This window comes from Heloderma suspectum, chromosome 1 (genome assembly GCF_057233095.1).
Source record: "Heloderma suspectum isolate Gila_16-S chromosome 1, 16-S_ref, whole genome shotgun sequence".
Classification (NCBI taxonomy): Eukaryota; Metazoa; Chordata; class Lepidosauria; order Squamata; family Helodermatidae; genus Heloderma; species Heloderma suspectum.
The window spans coordinates 409436160-409451138 of record NC_139458.1 but is presented as its reverse complement, the minus strand read 5'-3'; the positions used below and the strand labels follow the sequence as shown (position 1 = coordinate 409451138).

The following is a 14979-nucleotide window of genomic DNA, read 5'->3' as shown; positions in this document are numbered from 1 at the left end:
AATCTAATGTTTTCCATATCTCTGATAACTTATTGTTGTAATGGTATGCTAATAGAAGTGGGACTAGACATGGTTTTGGTGGGTTGTTCTGCTGTGAGAATCCTAAGAAAAAATAACTGAGAGTGGTATTGGAAAATGTTGCAACAAATTTGGCTGGTTTTCCTTTTAGAATGATTTGACATATATTCTGAAAGTAAAATTTGGGAGAAGTAGCTCTCTTTTATAAGTCTAGTAATGATCAGGGTACCTGTAGACAGCAGGCACCATTTCAGGATTAAACTTAGTCATCATACATGGACGTAAGTACTCCCTCTATCATGTTCATACTCATTATTGCCAGGACAAAAAGGGAAAACCTTGTAAGAACGCTCTTTGCATCTTATAATTGGTATTATACTTTCTTGCAGTCTTCTAATGGTCTGTCAAAGCATGACAATTTTTTCCTCCTATTTCAGTAACATTATATTGACTTTTTGCAGATCAGTGATTTGCTTTGTGGCTCATTGAAATGTTCTGACATACCAGAGTGGTTTGTGAACAGCTGTGGGAGTCTTTGTAATGCTGAACCTTCTGACTCAGTCCTCCTTTTCCTTTGCCATGGGGCACTTGCTATGTTAGAGTGGAAGAACGGGAGCATGGGCCAGAATGCAGAGAAACTGCTTTTGGATATTGCTTTGACTTTGTTGACTTTGAGTACACGGTAAAGCTACATTTTAAAATTATATTTTATCCATTTAGATGGAACTCAGGTTCCCCATTTCTACAGCTCAGGTTGTGTTATAAATGAGCACCATAAATGTTAAAGTATAAATTGGGCTAAAACATCCGAAATCATATCCTATTAAAATGTTAAACATGACCAGTACGAGCCTACCTGAGTAGAAGGACCTCCTAATGGTTTGGAAGGAGGCTTTGGCTGGTCATTATGGGAAGACAGTTGGGGAGAGAGAATGCCACACTCTGGCTGCAGTCTTATGTCCACTTATCTGGGAATCAGCCCCGTTTAACTTAATGGGGCTTACTTCTGAGTAGACATGTATAGGGTTGCACTGTTTGTGCCTACACTTTTTGAACTTCACCCAAAGCTGAACTTGAAACTTAGTTTAGTAGCTGCCCTCAAAATATCTCTTAGTAGATCTAAACAGATCAACCCAGTTCGCACGATCAAACAACCCATAGTTAACAGACTAGTTGTTTGTGAGTACATGGGAGTGAGCAAGCATGCTGATTCCCAACCACTTGTCCGGTACTGCTTTGCTAAACAACCCAGGAATTCCCCATTCCTGGGTTGTTTGCCATAACATCCAAACCGAGAACTCTGGGTTGTTGAGGGAGAAACAACCCAGAGTTTTAAACCATGGTTTATTGTTGGGTTAAAACTCCAAGTTGTTTCTCCTTCAGCAGTCCAGAGTTCTGGGTTTGGATGGCACAACGAACAACCCAAGAATGTTCCTGAGTTGTTTAGTGAAATGGATGAGAGGTCAGGAGTCAGCTCACTTGCTCCTTACTGCTCACAAACAACCCACAGTTTGTTAACTGTGGGTTATTTAGTTCTCTGAACCACATCATCTTCTCTTTCCATATCCTTCCAAATTGTGGATGTTTGGGAAATAGGAGAGCTGAACAGAAGAAAAACTACAGTAAATAGGTAGCCAGTAAGATGAGGGGAAATACACAAATTGTGAGAGGTAAGGTATGTGTTGGGGAATTTTGATAGGAATAGAAATGTTGATACACTTAGTAGCACTGTGTTAGACTAATATGCTTCATGGTGTCTCTCCTCCCTGTTGCTGTGCGTCCTTGTTCACACGGACACATAACATCTATGTATGCACATGTAGCAACCAATGTGAGTCTAGGGGGCCTGTAGTCACAGGTATTAGTCTTGCAGTACTCTGGCCTTTTGGACAGCAGGCTGCACTATGTTGTCCACAGGGCTCCAAAAGAAAGGTGTCTGGTGAGTGATGATGGGGAGACCAAATGGAGACTAAGCCATTATTAAGGACCCCAGAACCACCACAGTTTTGGTTAAAAACTGATTTTGATGGAGAGACTTTCCAGTGGGGCTTCTCCTTAGAGTTTCTAATTAGAAATTGTGCCTTCAGCTCAAAAAGTTTTGGTAGCTGCTTCCCAGTGCTTTATGTGGGATAAATTCCACCTTTGGACTCGGAACCACCAACTCACGCATAGGTCACCGTACCCTACCAGACATCGGAACAGTTGGATGAGAGCTAGAAGGTTGTGCTGCATTAAAAGCATGGGACCTGCTTTGGAATCAATAAGGTACTTTACCAGGGGTAAAGCTTTCTTTGTAGGTATATGAGGCAAACAAATCTATCTGGGATAAATGATGCAGGAAAGCTGGAGACTGGCCCTGGAAATGTGTAATAGGTGCCAGAGTAGATGGAGGGATTGTGCTAGGAAAGAGTCACCAAGAAAAATAATAAAAATCAGTTGGACCCTGAGTTAGTCTTACAGCTGAGACACACCAATGTGAGGGATGCCCAAGCAGAAAGAATGAGTGTCAACTGCCTGAATTCCAAGGCAGTTACGGGTTTGGGACAGGGAGCTCGATGGCTCAGAGGCTGGACCCAGGAGGGGTCAAACAAAGAACAAAAGTTTGATTCTGGCAACTGAATGGGAGATTCCTTGCCTCTTGATTATTTTTCCATCTAGCGGGCTATACAAAGTGGCATAGGACAATATTCAAAGCTTAGTTGGCTGGGTGGTGGCAGGGCAACCAGACAGGCATTTTTTCCCTGGACAATCAGCTATGTTTTCCCCAGACAGAGGGAACAACCTTCTTTAATTTAATCGAGGAGGAAGCAAGTATATTCTACAGCCTTTGTTCCTCTGCAGTACTTCCAGAGCTTTAATGGCATTCCTAGCAACCTTCCAGAACAAAATGCATTCTTGAGCGAAGGTGTCAAGTTAATGTCAATTTAATTTTTGTGAATGCCCGGGGAGCTTTGGCTATTGGGCAGTATAGAAATGAAAAATAATTTTAAAAATCCATAGCACACAATACACATGTTGGAGAGCCAGTACATCTGGAGCTCCTCTGTGAGACCCCACCCACTTCTGTCTTACATATGTTTCTAATAGGTGAAAGTACTGCTGTCTAAAGACTTAGAGCTGAATCCTTAACCCATGATAGGTGAAGAACTAATTTGGCCTATATCTTAGAACTTTGGCTTGACCAGGTTGTGGATTAAGGACTTAATTTTTCTTTTAGTTAGGCAGTATGGGTCTGGTGGGAAATAAAAGGATTTCTTGGCTAGATCTCTTGGTACTGCCATCTGTCCTAAGTGCAAAGCATCTTGGGTACCATAAAACTGTGCTTTTCAGGTTGTTATCTAAGTTGCCTTGAAGCCAGGAAGGCAGCTGCCAAGGATCTGACTAGACCATTAACATTATCGCCACGATGGAGTAGGTTAGATGATGGCTTACTCAGGTTGCCCCCTGGTGAGAGGCAAAGACGCCCCTCAACTTCACACCACACGAGATGAATAGCCAGAAGGTCTATCTTGGCCCCAGGAAACAGGCAAGCATTGGAACAGATCCCTAGCTGATGTTTATCTTGTCCACCAGGAGGCTGCTGACTGCCAATAAACGCCATAGAGGAAAAAATCCTGAAGCACCACTGCATATGGACTGTAATATTTATTTGTTGTGCAGAGCTCTAAAATATTAATGGACTATACAAATATGTATTTTTTAAGCAGGTCACTAAAATGCTCGACGTGTTTTGAGACTATGTCTCTTCTTCAGGAGCAATTGATCTGTTTAAAATATATACAATACATATTTTGTTGTATAATAAAATTTACATGTACTATTCCTACAAATCTTAAAAATTAATTCTCCACCACGATATTTAGAGCTGTTTTTCTTTACAACACATACACTTGATGAAAACCATACTCATATCATATAATAATGAGGAGTGAGACATAGTTCCTTAAGTTGTTCTTTCTATTGAATCTAATGATTATAAACTTGAAATATATACTTAATCTTTATCTCGAACGTATATCAAATTAATATTGACAAACATTGCGAATCCTTACTTTACCAGCTACTTTATGTAAATTGTGCTATGTAACCCATTTGTTTCTTGCTGTATTTTTTTAACTGTCTTGTCTATCAATATTTTGCTAATTTTATTTCCAAATAAACTTTTAATATACCTTATTTGTGCTATATTAACATAAAAGAAAATCAAATTAACCTTGGTCAAACTATAGTTTGTTGGCAATAGCAAAATTATAAAATAGATTTAAGAAAAGCTTACTTTTAAATGAGTAATCTATAACTGTTGGTAAAGACATGCTTTACAATCAGAGAAGATAGTTTGACCAAGGTTAATTTGCTTTTGATTCATCCATCATCCGCTCTTTGATCTCGATAAAATCGGATCTGCTACGATAAAATGCTGTACTGTAGTACTTTTGTGAGAATAAAGTATTTAAACGGGATTACTTGTAAATCTTTACAATACCTAGGAGTAGTATGCTAGTAATGTGTGTAGTAGTAATTGCAGCTTTGTAATGCTGTGCAACATTTGGCGATCGAAATCATGTCAAATTTTAAATATGGTCATCTTCCTCCATCCCACTACGGTTTGTCTCTTGAAGGCTAAAAGAATCGGTTATGGCAGCATCTCTGTCCAGAATTTTGGCTATTTGGACTAATGCAGCACTGGATGCTCTTCAGTCAAGTTCTACAAACCTGAAGTTCAGTCTCAGTGGAAACTTGGACACAATTGGAAAAATGCTGGATTATGTGTACGCGCATTGGGAACATCCTCTGGATGCTGTTAGGCACCAAACCAAACTGATATTTAAGAATATCCTCCAAATACACCAGGCTACTGTGAAAGGATCCGTTATAAAACTAGACCCTTTCTTTTTGGAGTTAACCAATAGCCTGCTAAGCTTAGAATGGCACGTTAAAGGCAAATACTCATCACTTGGCTGTCTTGTGGAGTGTGTTGGCATTGAAAATATTCTGGCAATGGACAGGACAATTCCTTCACAGATCTTGGGTGTAATGAGTGATCAGTCTTTTGCACCTTATGCGAGTGATTTATTGGAAACCATGTTTGTGAATCACAAGAAGCATCTTACATCCATTTTGGAAAGAGGCACCTGGATTGACAGTTGGCATGAGACATGGGTGTCTCCTTTGCTTTTAATTTTGTGTGATGGGAATCCAGAGCAAGCCACCTATGTAACGGATTTTTACCTACCAAAGCTGCTGAAATGTAGCCCTGAAAGCTTAAACTACATGATTAAAATCCTTCAGGCTTCTGCAGAATCGAATGTTGGTAAGATCAAACTTTATCTTGAACTTAAGGTATATTTAAAGAGTTCAGTGACGGTGCTCTTTGACTTGTTTTGGCAGATATTTGTCAGCAAAGAAGGGTGTGGGAAATTCCAGGGTCTTAATTGCTCAGAGAGCATAGGTGAGAAGCATGCACCTAGATGACTGGGAACATACCTTAGAATTCCCTTTCTGATGCCTCCTCATGCTTGCAATAAAGAAATATAAATTTCATACTGTCCTTTGCTATAGATTCATGTAAAGTTTGTCAGGTTTTAAAAATATCTATGTTCTTACTAAGTTCTTACTAATGAACTTAGTTACACAATTTGGCCTCCCCCCCCCCCCAATTTTGACTCCTACTACAGAAAGGAATGTTTTCATTGAAAGTTTTATTTTTATATTAAAGTGAATGGTTGACAGAATGCATTTCTATTCTGCTATGCTATATAAAAACCTATGCTGGGAATTTAGAGGAGGAATATAAAGCTGTGTAATACAGGGTATTTTTAGAAATATATTATGATGGCTAATATGTTTAGATTTTACCAGTGTTGTTCCTAAGCAATTGAGGTTTAGTGGTTGTAAGATACTGTTTTTTAGCAGCATAAAAGATGAAGCGTGCTTTCACCAGTGACATGAAGAACATATTTTAATCTGGAATATGTAACACATGAATGTTCTTAATAATAACACATAAAGCAGAAGAGAGCTGTTTTTGAAAGTTAAACGTACACTGTGGTCAGCCGTTTCATTTTACATTCGGATACAGAGAAATACAATCATTGGTTTCAGATACAGAGAAATACAATCAAGTGTTCCCCATGAAAATGGTATAGTTTAGTGCTATGGCCTCTTAAAGGCTAACTAGTGTGAGCTTTCATAGGCAAGGATCTGCTTGACCACGTGCATGAAGTGGATTTTGAAGGTGTTTGTGTTTATGTGTGCTACAGTAAATTGGTAAATGTTTAGGTGCCATGGTATTGCTTGTTGGTATTTTGTTTGAGTCATTTCTATAGCTTATGCAAATGAACTATTTGTCAACATAATACAGTAACCAGTTTGGCTCCAATAAGGGAATAATTTTTGGTGGATATGTTCAGTGGGATTGCAAGGAAGTTCATGACTAACAGTCAATTTTGTTAATAAGATGTGAAATGTATATTTTGTTTAGGATCTTGCAATACCAGAGGTGCACTTGGAGCCTTGATGGCATGCCTGAGAACAGCCAGAGCCCATGGACATCTGCAGTTTACAGACATAATGCATGATGGCCTTGTATCCATTGGATGTATAAAACAAGGATTAGTTCATCAGCATGATCAGGTACAAGTATTTGTGTGCGTGTGTGTGCGTGTGCATTCACTGTTCTAATTTTTACATTATCACAGCAAAATACTAGGCTTGATTAAAAACTCGCTTGTCGTTGTTTTTAAAGGTGCGAATAGATGCTTTAGGTTTGCTTTGTGAAAGTCACCGCAGCACAGAAATGATCTCTGTAGAAGAAATGCAGCTGATACAGTTTTTTATTAGATACAACTTGAACAGCCAGTCTCCAGCAGTGAGGCAACAGATCTGTTCCCTACTGAAAAAGGTAACCTCTAAGTGTGAACTTGAAACTCCCTGTCCAACCCTTTGGAAGTTCTGTATGCCGTTATACTAAAATGGTCTGCAAGTCAGATTTCTTTGCCTTGCCTTTGTCTTTTAAATATGAAATAAGTGGTGATAATATCTTCATTGTTTCTAATTGGGTGGTGTTTTGTGTTTCTTTTTAAAAAGTTGTTCTGCCGGATATATGAAAGCTCTCAGACCATTCATAAAGTGCAGCAAATAAAATCCAAACGAAGTCTAGTTAAGCACTCTGTTCTGTGGGATCCATTAATGACTTTGCAACAGTATAAGGTATGTGTTATAAGTTGCTTTAAAATATAAATAATTAATCTAATGACTGTTGAGCAGTTCTCAAATAATCCAGTAGCTACAGAAGAGGAGGGTGGAGAGTGCAATTAGTTTGTTGTAAAGAACATTAAGATATGAGATAGGAAAGGAGTCATATGAAGCTGCCTTTTACAAACTTGGACTACTGGTCCATTTAATCCGTATTCTCTGCACTGACTGGAAGCGGCTCTCAAAAGTTATTTATTTGGAAATTCCAGGGATTTAACCTAGGACCCTTTTTCATACGATTCATGTGTTCTGTTTCTAACCTATGGCCTGTCTGCAAACAATGGTAAACTTCATCCTGCTGCAGGCCCTAATATCTAGGCAGCCAACCAATTGGGCACTGCTTCCAGTGGGAATTCAAACTCTCACTGGCCTTGAAGGGCCACCTGGCATTCCAGCCAACTACCCCACTGAACTATCGCTGAGCAAACTTAGTGCAGGCAACTGAGGAGAGAGCAGAAGCTGCTTGAACTGTGGGGATATGGGCATCTGCAGGATTTTTTCTGGGGATGGAGGCAGTGCTCCAAAGTGGTGTGTGATTGTAATTAGTTTGTGCATAGCAAGTACTGCTGCAATACAGATGGGTATTTTCCTAGTGTGTGTGCTTTATTGCTTAGAATCACATTCCATGACATTCAGAAGCATACATAGAGTAGCAGAAAATCCTGTGGCTTTGGCAGCACTAATGCAGAAGAGTGTTATATTCACGTTTCACACATTAGGCATCATGATCGCCAAGAAAACATAATTTGGAATGAAGGATGTTAAAAAAAGAAAAAAAGATGCACAAGCGTAGTACAGCAGTCCCAAGGACATCATATTGGATATTTTCTGGCATCACAATGACAACTTTATATGAATTGTCAGGAAAGAAATTACAATATTTTAGAATTATTTTCTTCATCTTGAAAACTTTGGTGAACATTCCAGAGACCAGTAGTGGAAGTTTACGGGGGAGTGTCTTGGCAGTGGGAGTAGAAATGGGTATGCTTGATCAGGATTTAGAGTTCTAGAGGAGCCAGACCTATATTCACTTCACTTTTCACATTAGCTAATATATTGTCGAACTTTTTACATAAGCTAATATAATATAACATATGCATTACTTGAATTTTGAACTGCATAAATGTTCTTTTGGAAGATTTTTTTCCTGGAACCAGACATTCTTCGTGGTCTGTGTGCATCACAGACGTGGGGTGACATTGACAGTACAAGGGGGTGGATGGAAACAGAGGCAGCATGGCGCATCAACTTTTTGGAGTTGTTGGCTGTCAGGAAAGCCCTGCAGGCATTCAGTCTGGATTTCAGGGATCTTCTCATTCAAGTAGTTTCAGACAATACCACCACTATTTGCTACTTGAACAAGCAAGGAAAAACAAGACCTCCCCGCATTGTCAGTCGCACCCTATGCATTTTCAACTGGTGTGTTCCCTGTTGAATTGGACTAGTCGCAAATGCATATTGCTAGGGTGGTCAGTGTGATTGCTGACTGTCTGCGTTGTACTTACCTAGTATCCCATGAGTGGGAAATGGACAGGACAGTATTGGCAGGCCTGTTCCACCGATGGGGCAGCCCAGAAGTAGGTTTGTTTGGGCAGGAAATACTGCTTGCAGAACTTTTGCAACATAGTCGGAGTCGATGTGAAGTCTCTGGGAGATGCTGTCATCTTCCAACGTTGTTTTATCTGCCCCCCCCCCCCGTCATTTCCTCTCATCAAGGTTCTGGAGAAGACAGGGACAGATGGGACGGATTGTATCTTGATAACACTGTGGTGGCCAAGGCACCCTTGGTTCACTCCCCTTCTTCATCTCCCCAAGAGGGAATACCTTCGACTCCCATCGATCCCAAGACTGCTTACTCGGGATTGAGACATAATTCGGCACCCGGACATCTGGGCCCTAGCCTGGTGGATCTGATAAGCCATGTGTGCAGTCCTATGCCTGCATCGGTGCAGCGCATAATTGATGCGGCTTATAAACCCACTGTGAGATCTTCCTATGCCCATAAGTGGGCAGCATTTTGTGTATTTGCCACTGTTGTCAGTTTTGATCCTGTTCGGTGCCCATTGCACCAGGTTCTGCAGTTCTTATTCTCTTTGTTTCTCAAGAGCTTAAAGCTTTCTTCTCTACAAGTGTATCTGGCAGCTGTCTTGACCTCTCACTTTCTGGTGAATGGTTTCTCTGTCTTCTCCCATCTGATTGCGAATCGGTTTCTCTGAGGGGTGCGGAATCTCGGTCCACCAGTTTGGCATCCAGTCCTGAGTTGAAGTTTGTCAGTTGTCCTGCAAGCTCTGACCATCAGACCATTTGAACCACTTTCTATGGTAGACCTCCGACTCCTTTCGTGGAAAATGGCTTTCTTGGTAGATACTACTTCTGCTCACTGGTCTGGAGAACTGAGTGTTTTATATGTCGACCCACCTTATTTGATATTCCATCATGATAAAGTGGTACACTGTCCATATGTCACCTTCCTGCCCAAAGTTGTGTTTGATTTCCATCTTAATCAGGACACAATCCTTCTGGCTTTGTTGTCATCTCCTGCTTCTCCACCTGAGTCTTCTTTAGACAGTTGGGATGTTTGGCAGGTGCTCACCTTCTACAAGTCAAGGACTGAGTCTTTTCATCAGAGTCCTTCCTTGTTCTTTTGTTATGGGGGCAAGTGGTGTGGACACCTGGTGTTGGCACGAAGACTTTTATCTTGGTTGGTCCATTCTGTCAAGTTGGCCTATGAGTTGGCTGGTCTCAAGTTTTCCAGTCCAGTCCAAGCTCACTTGACTTGTGTCATGGTTCATAGAATCATAGAATAGTAGGGTTGGAAGGGGCCTCCAAGGCCATCGAGTCCAACCCCCTGCTCAATGCAGGAATCCAAGTCAGAGGATCCCTGACAAATGGCTGTCCAGCCTCATCCTGAACGCCTCCAGTGTGGGAGAGCCCACCACCTCCGTAGGTAATCGGCTCCATTGTCGTATTGCTCTAACAGTCAGGACGTTTTTCCTGATGTTCAGCTGGAATCTGGCTTCCTGTAACTTGAGCCCATTATTCTGTGTCCTGCACTCTGGGAGGATCGAGAAGAGATCCTGGCCTTCCTCTCTGTGACAACCTTTCAAGTACTTGAAGAGCACTATCATCTCTCCCCTCAGTCTTCTCTTCTCAAGGCTAAACATGCCCAGTTCTTTCAGTCTCTCTTCATAGGGCTTTGTTTCCAGTCCCCTGATCATCTTTGTTGCCCTCCTCTGAACCCTCTCCAGTTTGTCTGCATCCTTCTTAAAGTGTGGTGATTGCGCTGGTGGTGTTTGGAAAAGGAATCTCCCTTCCTGAACTCTGCTGAGTGGCCACCTGGTCAAAACAGTAGACCTTCATCAGCCATTATAGACTTGATGTGCGAGTCAGAGTGGACTGCTGCTTTGGCTGTGCAGTTTTGTCCGCCGTCTTATAGTAGGACTCCGACCTGCCACCATTAAGTCAGCTTGCTACTTGCCCATGTGTGTGATGCACAGAGACCATGAAGAAGAAAGACAGGTTACTTACCTGTAACTGTAGTTCTTCAAGTGGTTATCTTTGCATTCACACAACTCTCCCACTGTCCCTGCATTGGTGCTGATATCAAAATGGATGTTGTTAACAAGGCTCTGCTTGGTTTGAAGGCTGCAATTGGCGGTCTCCAGGAACTGCAGGAATAGGCAGGAGCCCTCTAGGGACATGCACACTGGGGCTGTGAGGGAGGATTCCTGCCCAAAACTTCTCAGCTATAGAAGTTTCCTGAATCGAGCCCCACGCAGCCGCAGAGTTCACATATGTGAATGCACAGATTACCACTCGAAGAACTGCAGTTGCAGGAAAGCAATCTGTCTTTTTGTGTCTGGTTGCACTTTTTTTAAAAAAATCTCTAATATTTTGTATCAGGTCTGACTGAGTAGTGACAAGCCCTGGGCAACAGTTCTGCTGAGATAAGGCAGACTTGGCCCTTGAGAAATCTGTATACCAGATCTACTCCTCTTCTTTTTCTCAGTGGGCAGGCCTGGAACTCCTGTAACAATCTTGGGCCAAGGGTAATTACAGAGGTATCGTATGTGGTTAACATGGTGTGGGAAGGGGGAGCCTACCAGCTCAGATTGCAGTCCTCCCCTTGGCTCTGCTATCCAGGCAACACACAAGAGACTCAGATACCTTGACAACAGATTTCTATATTGCCACAATACTATAACAACTTCTGAGGAGCTGCATGGCACACAGTGCAGATCTTGGAACTGAGGCAGAGAGAGAGAGAGGCCCTATCCTGGCCTCCAGGAGGAAAGAGAAATTAAAACTTGCAGGCTACTCTAGTTGTAAATTATTTATTTAGTTTATTACATTTATACCCCACCTTTCTTCTATCATGGAACTCAAGGAGGCTACATGTGGTTCCCAGGTGATCTCCGCTCCAAGCGCTGACCAGACCCAGACCTGCTTAGCTTCAGCAAGGTGGCTGCCTCATGTGCCTTCAGACCATGCCCTGGGACCTAAAATGGGCATGTTTTAGTCATCAGATCTACACAAGTCTTTAGGAAATATATGAAGTATCAATGGGAAACTTGATTTAAATGAATGAATTAAATTGGCCTTTTTTCTTATTGATGGACACAGCAATCCAAAGTGGGATTAGGGAGGAGCAGCAGTAGATGCAGTACTCCTGCATCTCCTGCTGCATCCTACACCCTGCCAGTTTGTGTCAGCCAGGGTAAAAAGGGGAGTGTGTGTCTCCCTTTCTCTTTTTTGCTATTCTACTCTAGCTCCAAGCTGGCATAGTTGGGGCCCAAAGATTGGGCCCCCGTGGGGCAGGGGGGGGGAGATCTGTCGGGCTTTGGATCCAGTGAATCCAAAGCTGCCAGCACCCTGCCCCCCAAACACCCTGTTTTGGCGACTTCTACTTGCTGCCACTGGTGGGAGCACTGCTGGCAGTTTTCTGCCTGTGGAGGTTCCCGGAGGCGGAGTGGGTCTCCTTGGGCAACGGAGCCCTCCCCACTGATGGAACTCCTCTCTGTCAATGGAGACCAGTGGAGGGGTACTGCAACTCCATTCTAGCAAGCTAGCTCTGGGGGTTAGGATTGCATTCTAAAACCACGATTTAAATCGCCTCAATTTAAATTGGCCCACCCTGCTAGGGCTAGGCAAAATCTTCAGGCTGCCAGGAAGGGATAACTGGATAATGGGGCTAACTCATAGGTCAGGGTACAAGAAGGAATTAAACTGTGATCTCGCATGCCATTCAGTCAATTTTTCAAGCATTTGTTTGAATTATAACTGTGCTTGGGTGGGTCAAAACATCGCTCCCCTCAATCAAACACAGTTTTAATTTGATCTGTTTGTGTTTGTTTGTTTATTTATTTATTAAATTTATTAATCGCCCATCTGGCTGGTCACCCAGCCACTCTGGGCAATCTACAATAATAGAAACAGCTTAAAACAATAAAATTCTGCATTAAAAACATCGTATTTCTATAAATATCCTAACCCACCCCAAATGCCTGCGTGAACAACCATGTTTTTAATGCGTGGCAGAAGCTCATTAAAGAGGGGGCATGGCAGAGTTCCCTAGGGAGGGAGTTCCACAGAGTGGGGGCCACCACAGAGAAGGCCCTCTCCCTCGTCCTCGGTAGCCTAGCTGTCAGGGCTGATGGGACAGAGAGAAGGCCATCCGAGGCTGATCTTGTTAAGTGACCTGTCTGGTGTAGCTAGAGGCGCTCCTTAAGATAGGCTGGGCCAGAACCATATAGGGTTTTAAAGGTGAAAACCAACACCTTGAATTTGGCCTGGAAAACACCTGGTAACCAGTGCAACTCCTTCAGCACCCGAGTGAAGCGATCACGCCGGTGGTTGCCTTTGTGTGTTACAAATTTGATTGTTTTTCCTATCCTTAGGATTTCATGTCCACTTTCTGTAGTATACTTTTTGAGGCCCTGTTTCCTGGTTCATCCCATCCAACCAGATTTACTGCACTGACTCTTTTGGGAATAATAGCTGAAATATTTCCTGTTTCAGAAGGTAAGTTGTCTTGAGAACGGCATGGGGAAGGAGTTTCTTGAAAAGCTTTCACAGGTTATATTGTAATTGAAGATAGTGGCTTTTCTCAAACTTTGATTTGTCTTATAAAATTCAGGTATCACTTGCTTTTTCTTCCTTTCTCTTAAGAAAAAATGAAGAGTGCTCGAAGGAATAACAGTAGTTAATTTTAGTAGACAAGTACTCCAGTACTTGGAGAATGCAGAATGTAAGTGCCAAAGAGCACATTTGCTCTTCCAGTAGGTTTGCTTGTTTGTTGCTGATGTGAATGGGACGAAATTGGTGCATCAGAGTTGCCTGGTTTTATCTCTCTTTCCTAGACATTAGCCAACCATGTACACACAGAGGTGGAAAACAGGAGGCTTGATGCATGCTGAGGCAATTTTGTAGACCTGCCGCATTTTGTGTATCCATACCCTAACCTAATTATTGATAGTCCATAAAGTAAAAGAACAACTCCCTCATAGGTTGCATAAAAATATATGAAGTTGTATATATGTGTGTGTTTACTGTGTTCTACTTTAAAATGCACATGAGCAGAGGCTCAATTTGGGCCTAATGATTGCATGCATGTTAAATTGGAATGTAGTGAAAAATACATGCATGTGCTCTTCACAATAGGTAGGGGCCACAGGTATATTTGGCAGTTATGTATGTGAACTGGAATACAAAAAGTCAAGTGAGAACCAGCCTTAATTCAGGACAGCTCTTTCTCTTACCACACTGTTACTGCCATGATGTTATGATAATTCTAGGATTCTTCACACAGCAGATAGTTTCAGATAAGTGGCTCACCATGAGGAAGGCGACACCAAGTGGTTCAGTTCAAAGCATCCCCTAATGTTCAGGCTGTTCATGCTTAGCTGCCCTCCATTTCTTTTCCAGCCATGCCAGATATCACCTGTGTGTGCAAAGGTTGCCTCGTTGCATGCCCTTGCATCAGAGCATCCTGTAAAAGTATTCAAGCATCATGTACATTTTTAAAAAGCTAAAAAGCAAGTGTTGAAATTATTTCTACTATATTTTTATTTATTGCATTTATATCCTGCCTTTTTTCCTTTTGTAAGGAACTCAAGGTGGCTTACATGCTCCTTGTCCGTTCCATTCTTATCCTCACAACAACCCTGTGTGATAGGTTAGGCTGAAAGTCAGTGACTGGTCTAAAGTAGGCTTCATGGCCAAGTGGGGACTTGAACCCAGATCTCTAGAGTCCCAGTCCAACATTACTTCCTGCCATGGTATAATCAAGTTCTAAATGTCTGTAAATGTAAAAAAGAGAATATGGTTGTTTTCTTCCACAGTTGTAACAAAATATCATCGGGGGTGGGGTGGAATTGATTTTCTTTTTGAACAGGCCCGAGCAAAGAATTATTTCTGATAGCTCAAGAGGTTGAGCCTACTCGCATTGAATCTCTACTCCACTGTTTTGCCAGCACTTTTGAGGAAGTAAAGATCTTGGCGTTTGATCTGCTGATGAAGCTTCATCCTGCTGTACCTTATTTTCAGGTACAGACACAGTTCATAGATGTGAACACGTTCTATTTTGTAAGTCACAAAAAGGAATTACTGGTGAACAGTCCCGGCGTCACACGGGTTGGAACAGCCCTTACTTTGTTACTACAAGGCTTCAAGCAAAGTTATGCAGCTGTCAGAATTGGACACATTGTG

The 14979-nt window shown here is 42.0% G+C and overlaps 1 protein-coding gene across 16 annotated transcripts in view; it reads left to right on the top strand.

The window, feature by feature from the left end:
* THADA (THADA armadillo repeat containing) overlaps positions 1-14979 on the top strand; it is a 229432-nt gene that overhangs the window by 15200 nt on the left and 199253 nt on the right. For 12 of the 16 annotated variants that reach the window (XM_084828934.1, XM_084828927.1, XM_084828928.1 and 9 more), the window contains 7 exons: positions 480-700; positions 4638-5329; positions 6500-6651; positions 6764-6919; positions 7105-7227; positions 13170-13293; positions 14666-14817. In XM_084828934.1, the coding sequence (XP_084685060.1) occupies positions 480-700; positions 4638-5329; positions 6500-6651; positions 6764-6919; positions 7105-7227; positions 13170-13293; positions 14666-14817 (1620 nt within the window). Of the gene's footprint in view, positions 1-479; positions 701-2047; positions 2284-4637; positions 5330-6499; positions 6652-6763; positions 6920-7104; positions 7228-13169; positions 13294-14665; positions 14818-14979 lie in introns of those variants that run through there. The other 4 variants (XM_084828942.1, XM_084828941.1, XM_084828943.1 and 1 more) reach the window with 2 other exon arrangements.